General features: G+C 39.8%; 1 protein-coding gene across 1 annotated transcript; it reads left to right on the top strand.

Annotated features, from left to right (window-relative positions):
• Nucleotides 1-5,918: 5,918 nt before the first annotated feature.
• c2cd4a (C2 calcium dependent domain containing 4A) lies at nucleotides 5,919-7,929 on the top strand. The gene is made up of 2 exons (XM_084672579.1): nucleotides 5,919-6,272; nucleotides 6,442-7,929. Exon 2 carries the CDS (start codon nucleotides 6,467-6,469, stop codon nucleotides 7,832-7,834), a length of 1,368 nt encoding a protein of 455 aa, XP_084528705.1. The 5' UTR covers nucleotides 5,919-6,272; nucleotides 6,442-6,466; the 3' UTR covers nucleotides 7,835-7,929.
• Nucleotides 7,930-13,321: the final 5,392 nt, after the last annotated feature.

Here is a 13,321-nt window from a genome sequence, read left to right as displayed (position 1 = left end):
TTCACCTGTGCTCTTGTCAAAATGTCCAAATTACTGTTGCAACAGTTTGTCTGCTGAGGTTGGGCTGAACTCTCTGTCCAGCCTCTCTCAATGTTGCCCCATGGTTCACAACATGGTCAACCAATGTTCAATGTTGTTTGAATTTCAGTAGATACTGTAAATTTGTCCCTATTCTTCCACGGCTTCCAGGTCTACCTTTCCCTCTCCCTACCTTCCTCCACGGACTCCCTGTCTCATCCTCACTCTCCCTCTTCCTCTACCTGCAACATTGCCTTCCATTTTTGATAAGGACAGGTACACTGACCTGTTGCCTTTTTACGTAATAGTACTTTCACCTGATTGGTTTACAGTTTAGCACTCTAGTGCTTGTACACCTGACGCCTTGTTTAATCCATCTGTTCACATGTGTGGCATTTTACAAGCGAGTGTCTAAAAAAGGCATTGAAGTGACATAATCTTACATACATTTCTGTGTCTAATGTAGAAAAGTGTGTTCAGTGATTTGCAGAATACTGTGTGTAGTATTTTGCAAATAGTTTGAGGATGAGAATGTGCTTATAGTAGTGCAGGTCTGGCCTTCTGTTGTGCTCCTTGAGTGTCAGATTTCACTACAGTTTTTTACAATCGCTATGACAGTTTTTTTCAATACCTTAAACAAGTTTTCTAAACTCTTAATGCACCAACACACCTACCACACACGATTGTTAAAACAGTTAATTTCATGCTCAAAATCACACCTTGTAAATTAAACTCAAACGCTAATTGTCATAACACAAACATACACTAAACATTGACACCATGTCTACCAAACACTAACACACGTTCTCTTTTCATAGGAACATTTAGTCAATCATAGCACAATGTCATAAAAAACACTAACATCAGATGGAATTACAGAAACTGCATTCATTTATGCAAGCATGTGTCAGGTCTCACACTATATGGATAATAGATTGTGTTTGCAATGCAGTTTCTTTTGAAGCCTCTCTACATTTTTGTTTTGTTGGATTTTGTAAATGCATGCATTTTGTTTCTTTTGCTGCCTAAATTCAGAACAAAAAAATGAATGACCCATCTCAGAGTAGCTTTATAGAATGTACGGTTACTGTATTGAAAGAAAGAAGACAGAAACATAATTGCTGCAGTAAAGGCTTCATTTGCAACAGGTCATTACTGCAAGAAATATGCAATATAGCTTCCATTTACAGTATTACCCTAGCTCTGGCCCTTCTCTGAGCGCCACCACACATTCTAACTCCTCTCCCTCTCCCTTGTCCCACTCATCTCTCTTGTCATTGTACTTTTCTTCCTCTACCTCTCCCTTGTCCTGGTACTTGTCTCCCTCTCCCTTGTGCAGGCATTACTGTATTGTTACTTTCTTCATGTTGCTCTATATAGTTTTTTCCCCACACAAGATCAGCCCAAAGAGGTCCTCTTTACTGTCTATACCATATGGTTATGCAATTGAAAGAACCTCAACACCTGAGTGTTTCCTATTTGAAAATCAGCTGTGATTTACAGTATTTGCATAACTTCAGCTGTTTCTCAGTAGCAATGGAATAAAATACAGGGGATATATTTGTGTTTCAATTCAGGTGGCTGAACGGTGAGGTAGTTGGGCTAGTAATCAGAAGGTCGCCAGTTCGATTCCCGGCTGTGCCACATGACGTTGTGTCCTTGGGCAAGGCACTTCACCCTACTTGCCTCAGGGCGAATGTCCCTGTACTTACTGTTAGTCGCTCTGGATAAGAGCGTCTGCTAAATGACTAAAATGTAAATGTAAATGTAATTCACAGTATAAACAGCTGTTCACTTTTACTTTAGCCAATAAATTAGGTTTTGACCATGATGTTATCTGTTTTGCTGACAGTGTGAAAGCATTGGTAAATTGGGCAGTAAAAATCGCTTGTTTTGGTCTTGGTTGAGCTCGTGTGTGAAATAAGTTCAAGCATTACAAATGTTTACTCTATGTATTATGTGTCAAAGCAACTAGAAAAGTGTTAACTGTACAGCCTACACAGATGGATGTTGTGCTAACTGTGTTAAGAGTTTAGGAAACTTGTTAAAGGTATTGAAAAAACTGTCTTAGCGATTGTAATAAACTGTAACTGTGTGTTATATTACATTTTTGTGTCTAAGCAATTGGAAAAACTGTACTACAGACAGTACATATATAAGTGTGTTGTAAAATATTTGAGAATATTGTTTTTATACTCAGAACACACAAATATACGGTAACAAATATATTTTCTTTTTTCCACAAAAACAATGTACACAGTGTACATCCCAACCAACACAAAGTTGCACATACAGTGTTCTACATACAAACAGAAGAATGTATACTGTGTACAGTTACATTATTATGATTTTTTCTTCAGGAGACAGAAGACATTCCCGACCACCTTGTAGAAAGGATCTTTCAGTTCTGTCAAACAAATAGTACAAATACTGTAAATACTGTGTAGGAATACAAAGTAGGAATACGTTTCCCAAATACTGAAAACATACTTTATCTTTACAGTCCTACAGTACAGTCCACAGGCAATACTGTACTACTGTACTCAATGAGTACTGTATTTATATTCAGTAGGCCTACTGCAATTTTGTAGTGACAGTAGATTTCTTAACCATTTTCTACAGTGTACCTGCTCAAATTTGACTGTACTCTTTGCCCAGCCCCCGTCATTGTTGGACCATGGTTGACCACATGGTCAGCCAAAGCGGCTTGGATCTCATCGGAGATTATGGTCCTTGGCCTTCCTCATCCTTGTCCTCCCCGTCCTCCTCCTCTTGCTCTCACTCCTCTGGCTCTGCCTCTGCCTCCGTTTCCAATGTTGGCATCCTTTGCTCCAAAACAGAAGAGTTCACCTTTTGCCTTTTTATGCTAAAGCTCCGATTGTTAATTGTAAAACTGTGTGACAGGTGTTTTCCCATGTGATGAGTCAGTGTACATATTTGAATGGCAGTGTGTTCCTTGTGAAAACAAAAGATTTTCTTCATGAAAATTGTGCCAAATGCAGAGAATTGTGTGTAGTGTTTTGAAAGAAGTGTGTTTTAGATCTGCAATTTCAGTGTAAAGCAGGAATTGTGCTTGTAGTTTAGCAGAATTGGTTCAGGGGGTTGGTGCATGAGTTACATGTTGTGGTCATTGTGTCTCAAGTACCAGTATTTGTGTGTAAACAATTGAGAAAAACTGTAACATGAATACTACTCCAGCCCTTGCCAACGAGAAGCTAACCATTCTATATTGTATGTAAACAGTAGGCTACCGAGGAGTTGTTACAGGTACATGGTAGCACTGGCATGTGTGATTATTAAGTTCAGACTTAATTTCTACTTGTCTTCCACGGTATGAAATGTGAAGGTGCATGACGTGTGCACCAATTAAAACAGCTATTAGTCTCTAGACCATTAGGAACAAGATCAACGGTTCTGAGAAAGCTCTTTTATGAAAGCCTTTAGATTTTTTTTTTCTCAGAAACCATTAGGTATAATTTTACCACCTGTTGAATGACGTGGTTGCACAGGGAACATGTCCCACTTAGGCTGTTTTGATGAGATACCCAGTTACAGACAGACAGATAAAAAAAAGAAAGAAAGAAAGAAAAAGAAAGAACTTTATTTTTGTCTTTGGCTTCAAAAGGTTCCATAGAGTATACATTAAACTACAACAAAGAACATATCAACACACACTCCTAACATACAACCAAAGGTTTCAAAGTGCAGATTAAAATGTGTCAGTTCATTTTGGAGTAAAAACAAATATTGCAAAGGATGACTTTTTTTAAAGGGGTGGTTGACTGTTTTTTGGGGGTATTTCACACTGTTCCTTAGGGTCTCCGAATAGGGTGTGTAGCATTGGTTGGGCTGAAAATGGCCGGGGTGTTGTTCTATGCCCCCTGATACATCCAGTGAATTTTTCTCTGGAACAAATGCTAGGTTTTTTCCTTTTATGGTATGCTCATTAATATATAGATAAGCTGCGCGCTGTTTGGTTGGTTTACAACGAGTGAAGCTGCGGAGCAAAGACGCAACACGGCCATCAGCACTCACTGAAACAACGAAGGTGGAGACTTGAAATAAAATCGTACAAATAAATCTATTTTGTCTACACAACACTGTTTTCAACAGATTGACTAGATATCATTTAATGATAACTTGTTATTAGCAATTCTAACGTATCCTGTATCTAGCATTTGCATTTCTCCAGTTCTTTCAAATAGATAATCTAGAAAGGCGTTAGCAATAGGCTAGATTGCTATTTGTTTTATGGCTACTTTTTCGGAAGCTTCCCTTCTAATGCCGACTACAGCTAGTCTAGCTAGAGTAATTTGCTAAGTAAGGTATGTTGATGTGTTTAGAAACGTATTTATCATTCTACCTATGCTAGATACAGGAGATGTTAGCATTGCTAATAGACTAACTGTTAGTGACAAATCATACTTACAGCTTGCGTTTGTGATGAGCATATGGTTGGAACAGCAACGGCGGCTTAGCAAATCCTTCTTTAAAATGTCCAAGGTTTTCATTCAAAACTGTGCTCGGTGAAATGGTTCAAGCAAATGTGTAATTGAGGGTCGAACTGCACAGGGATCTTCTCATAGACAAACATCACAGCCCGTCGAGTGTTTGGTTCCTTAGGAAGAAAAGTGTCAGCATTCCCTGTACACTGCATTTACCACCGTAGTCCATTTTCAATATGCTAGAAAAACGTTGTTCTTTGTAATTCTGTGGAAGTACACAGAGCAGCGCGCAGGAAATGTTGGGGCATGACAAAGGTACAGACCAGAGCCAAAAAAGGTGGAGCCCCGTTGTGACGTCACAAAGGGGGAATTTTTCAAAACCAATTGTTTTACTGCTACATTTTTTAATTGTGAGATTTACATAGGAAAGGGGTGTCAATGGACTTTGAGGTTCACTGTATGTCCATATTACCCACTGAACTGTGATTATTCAACTGTGACAAGGTAAATTCGGTTCTGCAATCAATGACCCCTTTAAGGGTACTTTGTTACCCAGGGTACCCTCTAGTCTAAACCCTTCCAGAAGGGAGCATGCCATGTAAAATAAAATGGGGATATGAAGGATCCCCATGTTGATATCTTCTACACCAGGATGCCCTGATCGAGACGTCTGAAGAACAGCTTTGATCATAATCATAGGTTTAATGTTGTACTTTCAAAAGTAGCTGTATATTTCAGTACAAATCCAGCTGAATAATTTAAAGTGTGTTTTTGTAGTATGGTTTTAGTCTTACTGTAAATAGAATGAAATAATTTACTTGCCACCACAAGAGGGTGGCAGTGACTCGAGTTCAGACAGGTCTTAGTCTGATGAGTAGAACTGTTTAATTCAGTGTAGTTTTGACCAGCCGATATAAGTTGCTTGGTTGAATTTCAGGAAAAGTCATCAAATAATGTGAAACAAAACAAAGATTCTGTACAGGACGAATGGGTTTATAGTCTCTTGCAATGTTTATTTTCATTTGGTTATTTTTTAGCTAATAGTTAATATTTATAAGACACTATAAAGAGGACATTATTCACACCTTAACAGAAGTTTTGGCAAACAGAGAGCAACATAACCTTTGGCAATGACTAACCTTGGAGAATGGGCATTGACGTCAACTTTAAATCAAGCAAATAGTCAGTGTTATTTCTTTCATCTAATTAAGGGTGCAGTGCTATTCATTTAGTTGACAGACATTTCAGTAAATACAATCTTGTTTCCAAGTTTGTCAAAAGTACTCTCACTTTAAGTGTTCTAGCTTTTAACTGCTTTATATAGAATGACCCAAATCCCAATCTTATCTCTTGTAGACTGACCAAGGTTACATTCCTCCTCTCATCTACATAAACGGAAAATCAAACATGCTAATTAACAGCCTTTCCTTTTGTCAAACACATGTTCACTCTCACACTGTTCTTATCTCTGTGGCCTCTACCTCCTGACTGGTGTGTGGCAAAAATGTGGGTGGGCGCAAAGTGCTCTGTTGTGGCTTGAGTGTCTCCATGGGAACAAGTGTCTAAGGAGAGAGGGAGGATTGTGCAGGCCCAGAGTGGGGGTGTGAGTTGCCCTGGTCTCCTCCCCTTCTACCACCGGCCCTATTTAAACAGCCTGCAGCCCTTACTGCTGGCTACATTCATGATAGTCTTGAGAAGAAGAGAGCCTGAGTTTGTTACTTAGAGAGTCTTTGAAATTGCTCACAAGACATTGACCACGTTACCATATACAGCTCTGTGTCCAGAACACCTGGATGTCATTCATACAAGGTAAGCTTCACTACAATGCTTCACTACTTGACTCAATGTGTTTTAAAATAATTGTTTTCACACTTGGAAATAACATCTTTCTCATATTACTTTTCTCAAAATTTAATTTGAAATCCCCTTGTTTGCGAGAATGGAATTTCTTACAAATATTTTTTTCTGATTTCCACAGGTTAATTCCCCCTCTCTGAGAACTCATGTGGGTGGTTGAGAAGATACGTGTATCGGTGGAAAAAACGAACCTACCTCTTCCCTCGACAGAATACAGCTTCAGAATTGGTGACATCATGTTTGGAGACAAAACTGACAAAAGCAAGAAGATCACTCTGTGGCCCAACATCATCACCCCTGACACCATCCCAGAGTTCTGCATCCCTCCTAAGATCCCATCCCTGCCTGAGGCCAAGGCCGGGGAGCACAGCCGGCCCGCCCCCATTATCCGGGTGTCCCCCTGTGAGAGGGGAAGTCCCAAGAGACACGTTCCAGCACGTGAGCTCCTCAGTCCACACATTATCCAAGTAGAGAGTGTGGACGAGGGCCCCTACGACAACAACTGCAGCGATGAGGAGACCACCAACGCAGACCCCCAGAGCCAGGCGGCCCTCTCTCTGCCCCACATGGTCAAAACCCAGACCTGCTATGGCTTCTGCACCCTTCTGGAAAGCCCCCATACTCGGAGGAAGGAGTCCCTGTTCCACAATGACCCTGGATCCTGTGGCGTTCCCCTACTTCTGCCCAGGAGCAGATCCAATACATGTTCCAGACTGTCTCCCTCCACCTCCTCCTGTTCTTCCCCATCTTCCTCCCCTTCATCCTTTAGTCTGAACACTCTGACTGCAAGACTGTCTCCAAGAGGATACACCCTAAACAGACAGGGCACCACTGACAGTGACACCACCTCTTCTGCTGAGTCTTCACCTTTCAGTTCCCCTCTACTACCCAGGTCTCTGCCCAAGTCTTCACTCTTCAAAACTCTGAGCCATGAAAGGCTGCTATCCCGGAACATAAAGAAGAACATAGTGTCAAGGAACAACTCCTTATCCACAGACGAGGGAAGCTCCACAGACAACAGCCCAAATGTCATGAGACGGGCATCAGAGGGACTGGTGGAGGGCCTTCCCAGGAGCTTTGGCCTTGCACCCCCCAAGATCCTCCCATTGGACCTGGTACTGCACAGGGACAGGATGATGAAGGAGAGCCTGGTGCCCATTGGGAAAGATGGAATTTTGCGTCTCTCTGCTGAGTATTGTCCTGATAACCAACGACTACGGGTTCGGCTGATCAGTGCTGAGGGCCTGTATGCTCTCTGTGTGGAGCCTAAGAGTATCAACTGCAGCATCAGTCTCTCCCTGGTTCCTGGAAAGGTCCAGAAGCAGCGAAGCACGGTCATTCGGAAGAGCCGTAACCCCATCTTCAACGAGGACTTTTTCTTTGATGCTATTGCTGAAGAGGACCTCTGTCAAAGGTCACTTCGCTTTAAAGTGGTCAACAAAATGTCCACTATGAAGAGAGACTATGTCTTAGGGGACTGTGAACTTCCCCTCACTAGCATTATAACTTTATAAGTTTGATTATCCCTACCTTTATTTATTATTGTCCATTTAGAAATCAGGCCTCTCAAGTCTGGAGCAATGTTTTGTCATTTATTTTTTATACTGTAACGTGTGATTTTCTATCAATTAAATTATAAAAAACAAACATGTTTCCTTGTCTAATTTTCATGTCAGACTAACATTATCAGATAAGAAATTATCACATTTCAGATGAAACAGTCCATCCTCATCTTTATGCAATATGCTACAGATTGGTGGGATATCTGACTGTGTGACTGCGTCATTCACCCTAAACACAACTTATAATGCATTTGTTGAGTTTCTAACAATCAGGAGACTGCTTACTTATTCACACTTGTTGAGAAATACACTTTGGGTGCTGTCTCGTTTGAGCTGATGTGAGAGACTCACCTTCTCTTGTTTCCTCTAAGCCTGATGATTCCTCATGACCTTTGCAATGATTACGTAAAATACCAGTTTCCACAGGCCTTGAGGGAGATTTTCATCTTATAAACTATCTGAATATCAAACTTGGCTAATTACAGTACTAGTTTTGACAGTATAAACAGTACAGCAATACTGTATATAGTCCCGAAAAATATTCTTGCCTAGCTTTTCAAAAATGAAAAACAACATCTTATCCAGACTGAGTTGAGTATGCACTGGACAGAAAATGCCACACATCCTTTAAACGGAGATGGTCTCTCCATTTTAGTAGTGATATATTCAGGGTAACACAACTCAATGAAAGTGGTAATTTTCCAGGTGCAAATACACTTTGATCTCAAGTTGCCCTTCAGCACCAGCCATATTGTGTCTATTTATGAACCTTCAGGCTTTTACAGCCAGAACAGCCTCAAAATAATCAGATTTCTCTAGAATGAACCAGAATTTTGAGGCATGGGATACATTGTACATTGGTGTGCCAGGGATGTGTCCCAGAGCAACTATATATAACTATATGTGCCATCCAATATATTACACATATTACTTGTATCAGTATATTTCTATTATTTTTTACAATGCATTGTACTGATACAATACAGTTCTTTTAACTTAAGCTCAGACAACTCATCAGGAACACACAAGAGGAACAGAGAACACAAGTAAACAGGTGCTCTCCTACTCCACATTGTACTATGTACTCTCATGTATAGGTACTGTATAAGTAGATGTTTGCCGTGGGGAGGGCTGCAGCTCCTTAATCAGACCTCTTCCAAATCATGCTGTTCAACTGTAAAGATCAGGTATTAAAAGCATCCGCTTCTCTTAGTTAATGATTGACTATGTGCTTCTTAGGGCTCCACAATATTCCAGTTTAGGACTGGCAACGTCAGGTAAGGAGGTATAACTCCATATCTGTGAGAAAAGACTGCTGAAAGCATTAGTCAGCTGCTATTAATTTGAATGTTATATTAGTGTACAAACCAAACACCCACAAACCCCCTTGTCATTGTTCTGGCAGTGCCTCAGCAATGAGGCTGATGCATTGGAGGACCTCCATGTGTGACGCAATCACCCACCCCGTCAATATCCCTCTAACCTGCATTTAACAATACACAAGAGGCAGCCTTGGTTTCCATAATGTGAGGAGACAGATAATACTATGTGACACCATAGTATTCTTTGTTGACTCAGCTGAGAAATGCCTCATAATAGACGGAAATTACCGGTGATTCCCTAGGCTGGACAGGCACTGATCAACTACCCATGTTCAAAGAATCAGTTAAATTGAATTGTAATGACACTGCAACAGTTCCTGAACCAGCAAAAAAAGCCTGGAGGTCTAAGGTCAAAGTACTGACAATGTACAAAAAGAAAAATGTATTGAATAAGCCAGAGTGTGGAAGTCTTTTATTTAATTCACTGACCAGCAAACACTTGGAGAACCCACCCTCCAAAGCACATCTATCTGTTACAACAAACTGGGGGAAAATTACAACCTGACATTGTCAAAGTGTTTGGCACCATGTTGATGTACTCCATGCTAAAGCTGCTTAGCAACCTTTCTGTTGTGAGAACAGTTTCTCTGATATTCTGGCAGACAAAGAAACAGTATAATCAATAGCAAACGACCGAACATTGCAAACAATGGCAAACCAATTCTTTACTAGATGGACAGTATGTGTTGTAAACTGAGGCCAGGATTGAATGGCAAGATGTCTTTCATGTCTTGCACGTTCATTGTTTGCTATTAACTTTGTCATAGTTACATGTTCTATTTCTGCTGGTGAAAAAAAAGAAGGAAAACAACAAAATGACAACACCTAATGCGCTTAGACTTGAATGTACCTGTCGGATCCCTTTATTGACCCCTTAAAGCTGCACTTGGGAAAAGTATTAACTAAATGTAAATACCACCACTCCCAATTATTGTCTGTTCTGCCATGCTTTGCTACAGATCAAGTTGGATTGTCAGTGCTTTCACAAAATAAGCCAAGGAGAAAAGCCAACCTCGTACCTTAGTATGAGACTGTTTCTGAGCCAAAACACACCCAGCAATTTCCCCTTTACTGTTTTTGGTCTGCTTATCACAACATGCTATTTTGTCAGGTGATATGTAAATATTATTTCACTGTTAAAAAAAATCCCACTACACAGTAACTGTACAGTTTGGAAATTGTAAAGATTAACACAAGAAACGTTGACTAATGTGTTATTTCCTTTTCAATTGGGTACATGGTTCTGGAATTCTGATTAGTGACGACAGTGACATGGTTCCAATTCCAATTCAACACATTGTCCCTCTCGACTTGACAGAGTAAAAAGTGACTGTTTAAAAAACAATGAGAGGATGATGCATTGACATTTAAAATTGCAACAGACACTGGACCATGACGTCAGGTGAAGGGGCTCATTATTGGAAGGTAGTAAGAAGGGACTGTGATTGCTGTGGGAACAGCTTAGTTTCAGTCAGAGCAGACTGTTTATATTGATGGCTCAAATTGAATGTCAACTACTGGTAAATGTACCAGCAAAACCCACACCTGGCACAAACTTCATTTTGTATACATCACACTCTATGTTCATTAAATGTTTGTAAACATCATTATAATTAAGCTGCAATTCCAACCCCTAGCCAGTCTTTATGCAGCCAAAATAGGCAAATGCTGAATCTGTGTCTGAGCCGCCCTTTTTGTTTGTCTTTTGTGGGTCTTTATTGTTGAGAACAATTAATATTGTATGTTCACCTTGCACTTAATGTGTGAGGTTACAACATTTCAACATCCAATGAAATTTCATATTTAAGAACCCAAAACAAATTGTCAAAAGGGATTTCATTCTGATGTAACAGTCTGCCTTATGTTTAAGCTAGGTCGGTGCCATGACAATCTTGTGTTGATGGTACAGTCAAGCTGCTGTTAGTGTGGCCAGATTCAGGGCTGGTCATTGGAAACAATTACCCAAGATATTAATATGAAAGCTGTGTCAAGATCCCACGTCATGTCATGTAAGCTGAAATAGTCATTTGTGCAGAATGGCCATCAAAGACAGTGCCACGTCATTGAATACACACACATACATGCACACATATAAACGGACACAACACAATACAAGATTGCAGGAGAGTTTCTGAAAAGGAATGCAAAACAGAACAAAGCTGAAGCTGAATCGTTCATGATTTCTTGGGCCTGCAGTATTATGTCTGTGGAGCAGGAAGTTCCAGTCTCAGCTTCATGACTTCATAACACACAGCAGATGGACAAAAATAAAATGTAATTCTGTTTATTGACTCCACTGTTGCAGAACTATTTTGAGAAATTCATATAAACAATACTTTATTTAGCCTGATATAACACTCAATGCTGCCTTAATCTTATAGGTTGGATATTATAGCATAGATTGTGAAAATAATTAAAGAATGGATTCAGGAATTAGAATGAGAAATCACTCTGCGAGCAGGGGCAAAACACAGTTTAGCGTGTGGTCTAATGTATGGTCAGGGAGAATGTATGAAGTGTGTCGGACCTGCACGTAGTGGATGTGCACCTGCCCTGTGTTGATGAAGTGACGCCAACTTGACCTACTCTGTACATAACAGCCACATGATGTATGTCAAAACTCCGATCAGATGAATATCAACAGACTAACTGTTAAAACTGCTCAGTACTTTGCTGCAAATGTTCTGATTGAATCTATCTGTTTTCCCTATCTTCCCTATATTGACATTGTCAAGCTTCACCATACAGGATTGACAATGTTAAAGTATTAAATCAATTGAATCCATTGGATTGTGTATAAAATATTACATGCAAATTCAGCCCTTCAGAAAACTTGATTGGTTTCAAATGATATGTGCAACACTGGACCATAGATGCTATCCTCGTGTGTGTTTTGAGGTCAGTCACAGAGCTGTCTGTCAGTTCACACCATACAGCAGATGCCTGCTGCTGGCCAGGTTAATTGTCATGCTGGATGTTATGCAATATTTTCTTAATAGCCATTAAGCAAAGGGCAAACAGTCTGTGTAATGAAAGAGCTGTGACGTGTTTTAGTGGTAAATCAGGTGATGTTCTGGTGGTCTGGTGGACAGATAACACTGTTGAGACAGTGACATCAGAGATCAGGCAGGGGTTGCACAGCATGTCAAAAAGACAGGAGAGGAGGTCTCTGTGATTAGCTTAGACTACAGTTTTGATTAATTTTGTATTACATTGTAAGCAACATGTTTATGCTTACAGCATAAGTATTTTTATTCCAATGCAAAAAGCATGAGGAGGAACAATTGGATCATTATTGTATCTGTATGCTGTTAGACAGGACAAAAGAAATCACTGAACTGCGTACTGGGGCAAAGACAATGTTTGTGAGTTTCCCAGTTTTTTTCTCAGTTCCTGTAGCTCCCATGGCAACGGGGTTCAGCTCCAAGGGAAACCATAGAGATCCGGCCTTTCATGTGTGAGATCCTTTTATTCAGTATTTTGGTGGTGCCTGTTCCTGTCTGTTTGATTCTCGCTTGCATCTAAATACCCAAATCTCTATTCTCAAACAAATTACACTGACTAATAGAAAATCTGCTGAAATACATTTACATTCCCTCTCTATGTAACTGTTATAAATAATACTTATGCATATGTTCATGAATTTCTTGTTAAAGAAGAAAATATATTTAAATGATTGAATAGTACAATAATCAGTCAGTGTGAACAAAAGTGTAATTTATTTACAACAAACATTTCCATCGCTGACTTCCATGGTGAAAAAAAAATCTTTTGACCAGTTGGGCTCACACGATGACAAAATAACTTTTCATTTTGGTTGCACTGGCTAATTCAATGATGCAATAACTAGCTTTTGAAGCATGATTTAAATGTTTGGGGTGAGAAACTACCTTTTGAGAAACAACCTTTTAGAGTTGCGATGTCCATTAAACTGTTTTGACCCTAACCCTAACCCTAACTGTTTGCACTTATAGTTTTGAGAATATTAAGACTGTTTCCAAAAATGACATCACAAACATTCCATGTGATTCCATGTTTATGGAATGTACATGTATGT

This window comes from Hypomesus nipponensis, chromosome 14, assembly GCF_054491055.1.
Source record: "Hypomesus nipponensis isolate SF chromosome 14, ASM5449105v1, whole genome shotgun sequence".
Lineage (NCBI taxonomy): Eukaryota > Metazoa > Chordata > Actinopteri > Osmeriformes > Osmeridae > Hypomesus > Hypomesus nipponensis.
This window is presented reverse-complemented; position numbering and strand designations above follow the sequence as displayed.

Bases quoted from the DNA above. Each gene is read 5' to 3' on its own strand.
- c2cd4a (XM_084672579.1), top strand. From the start codon at position 6,467: ATGTGGGTGGTTGAGAAGATACGTGTATCGGTGGAAAAAACGAACCTA.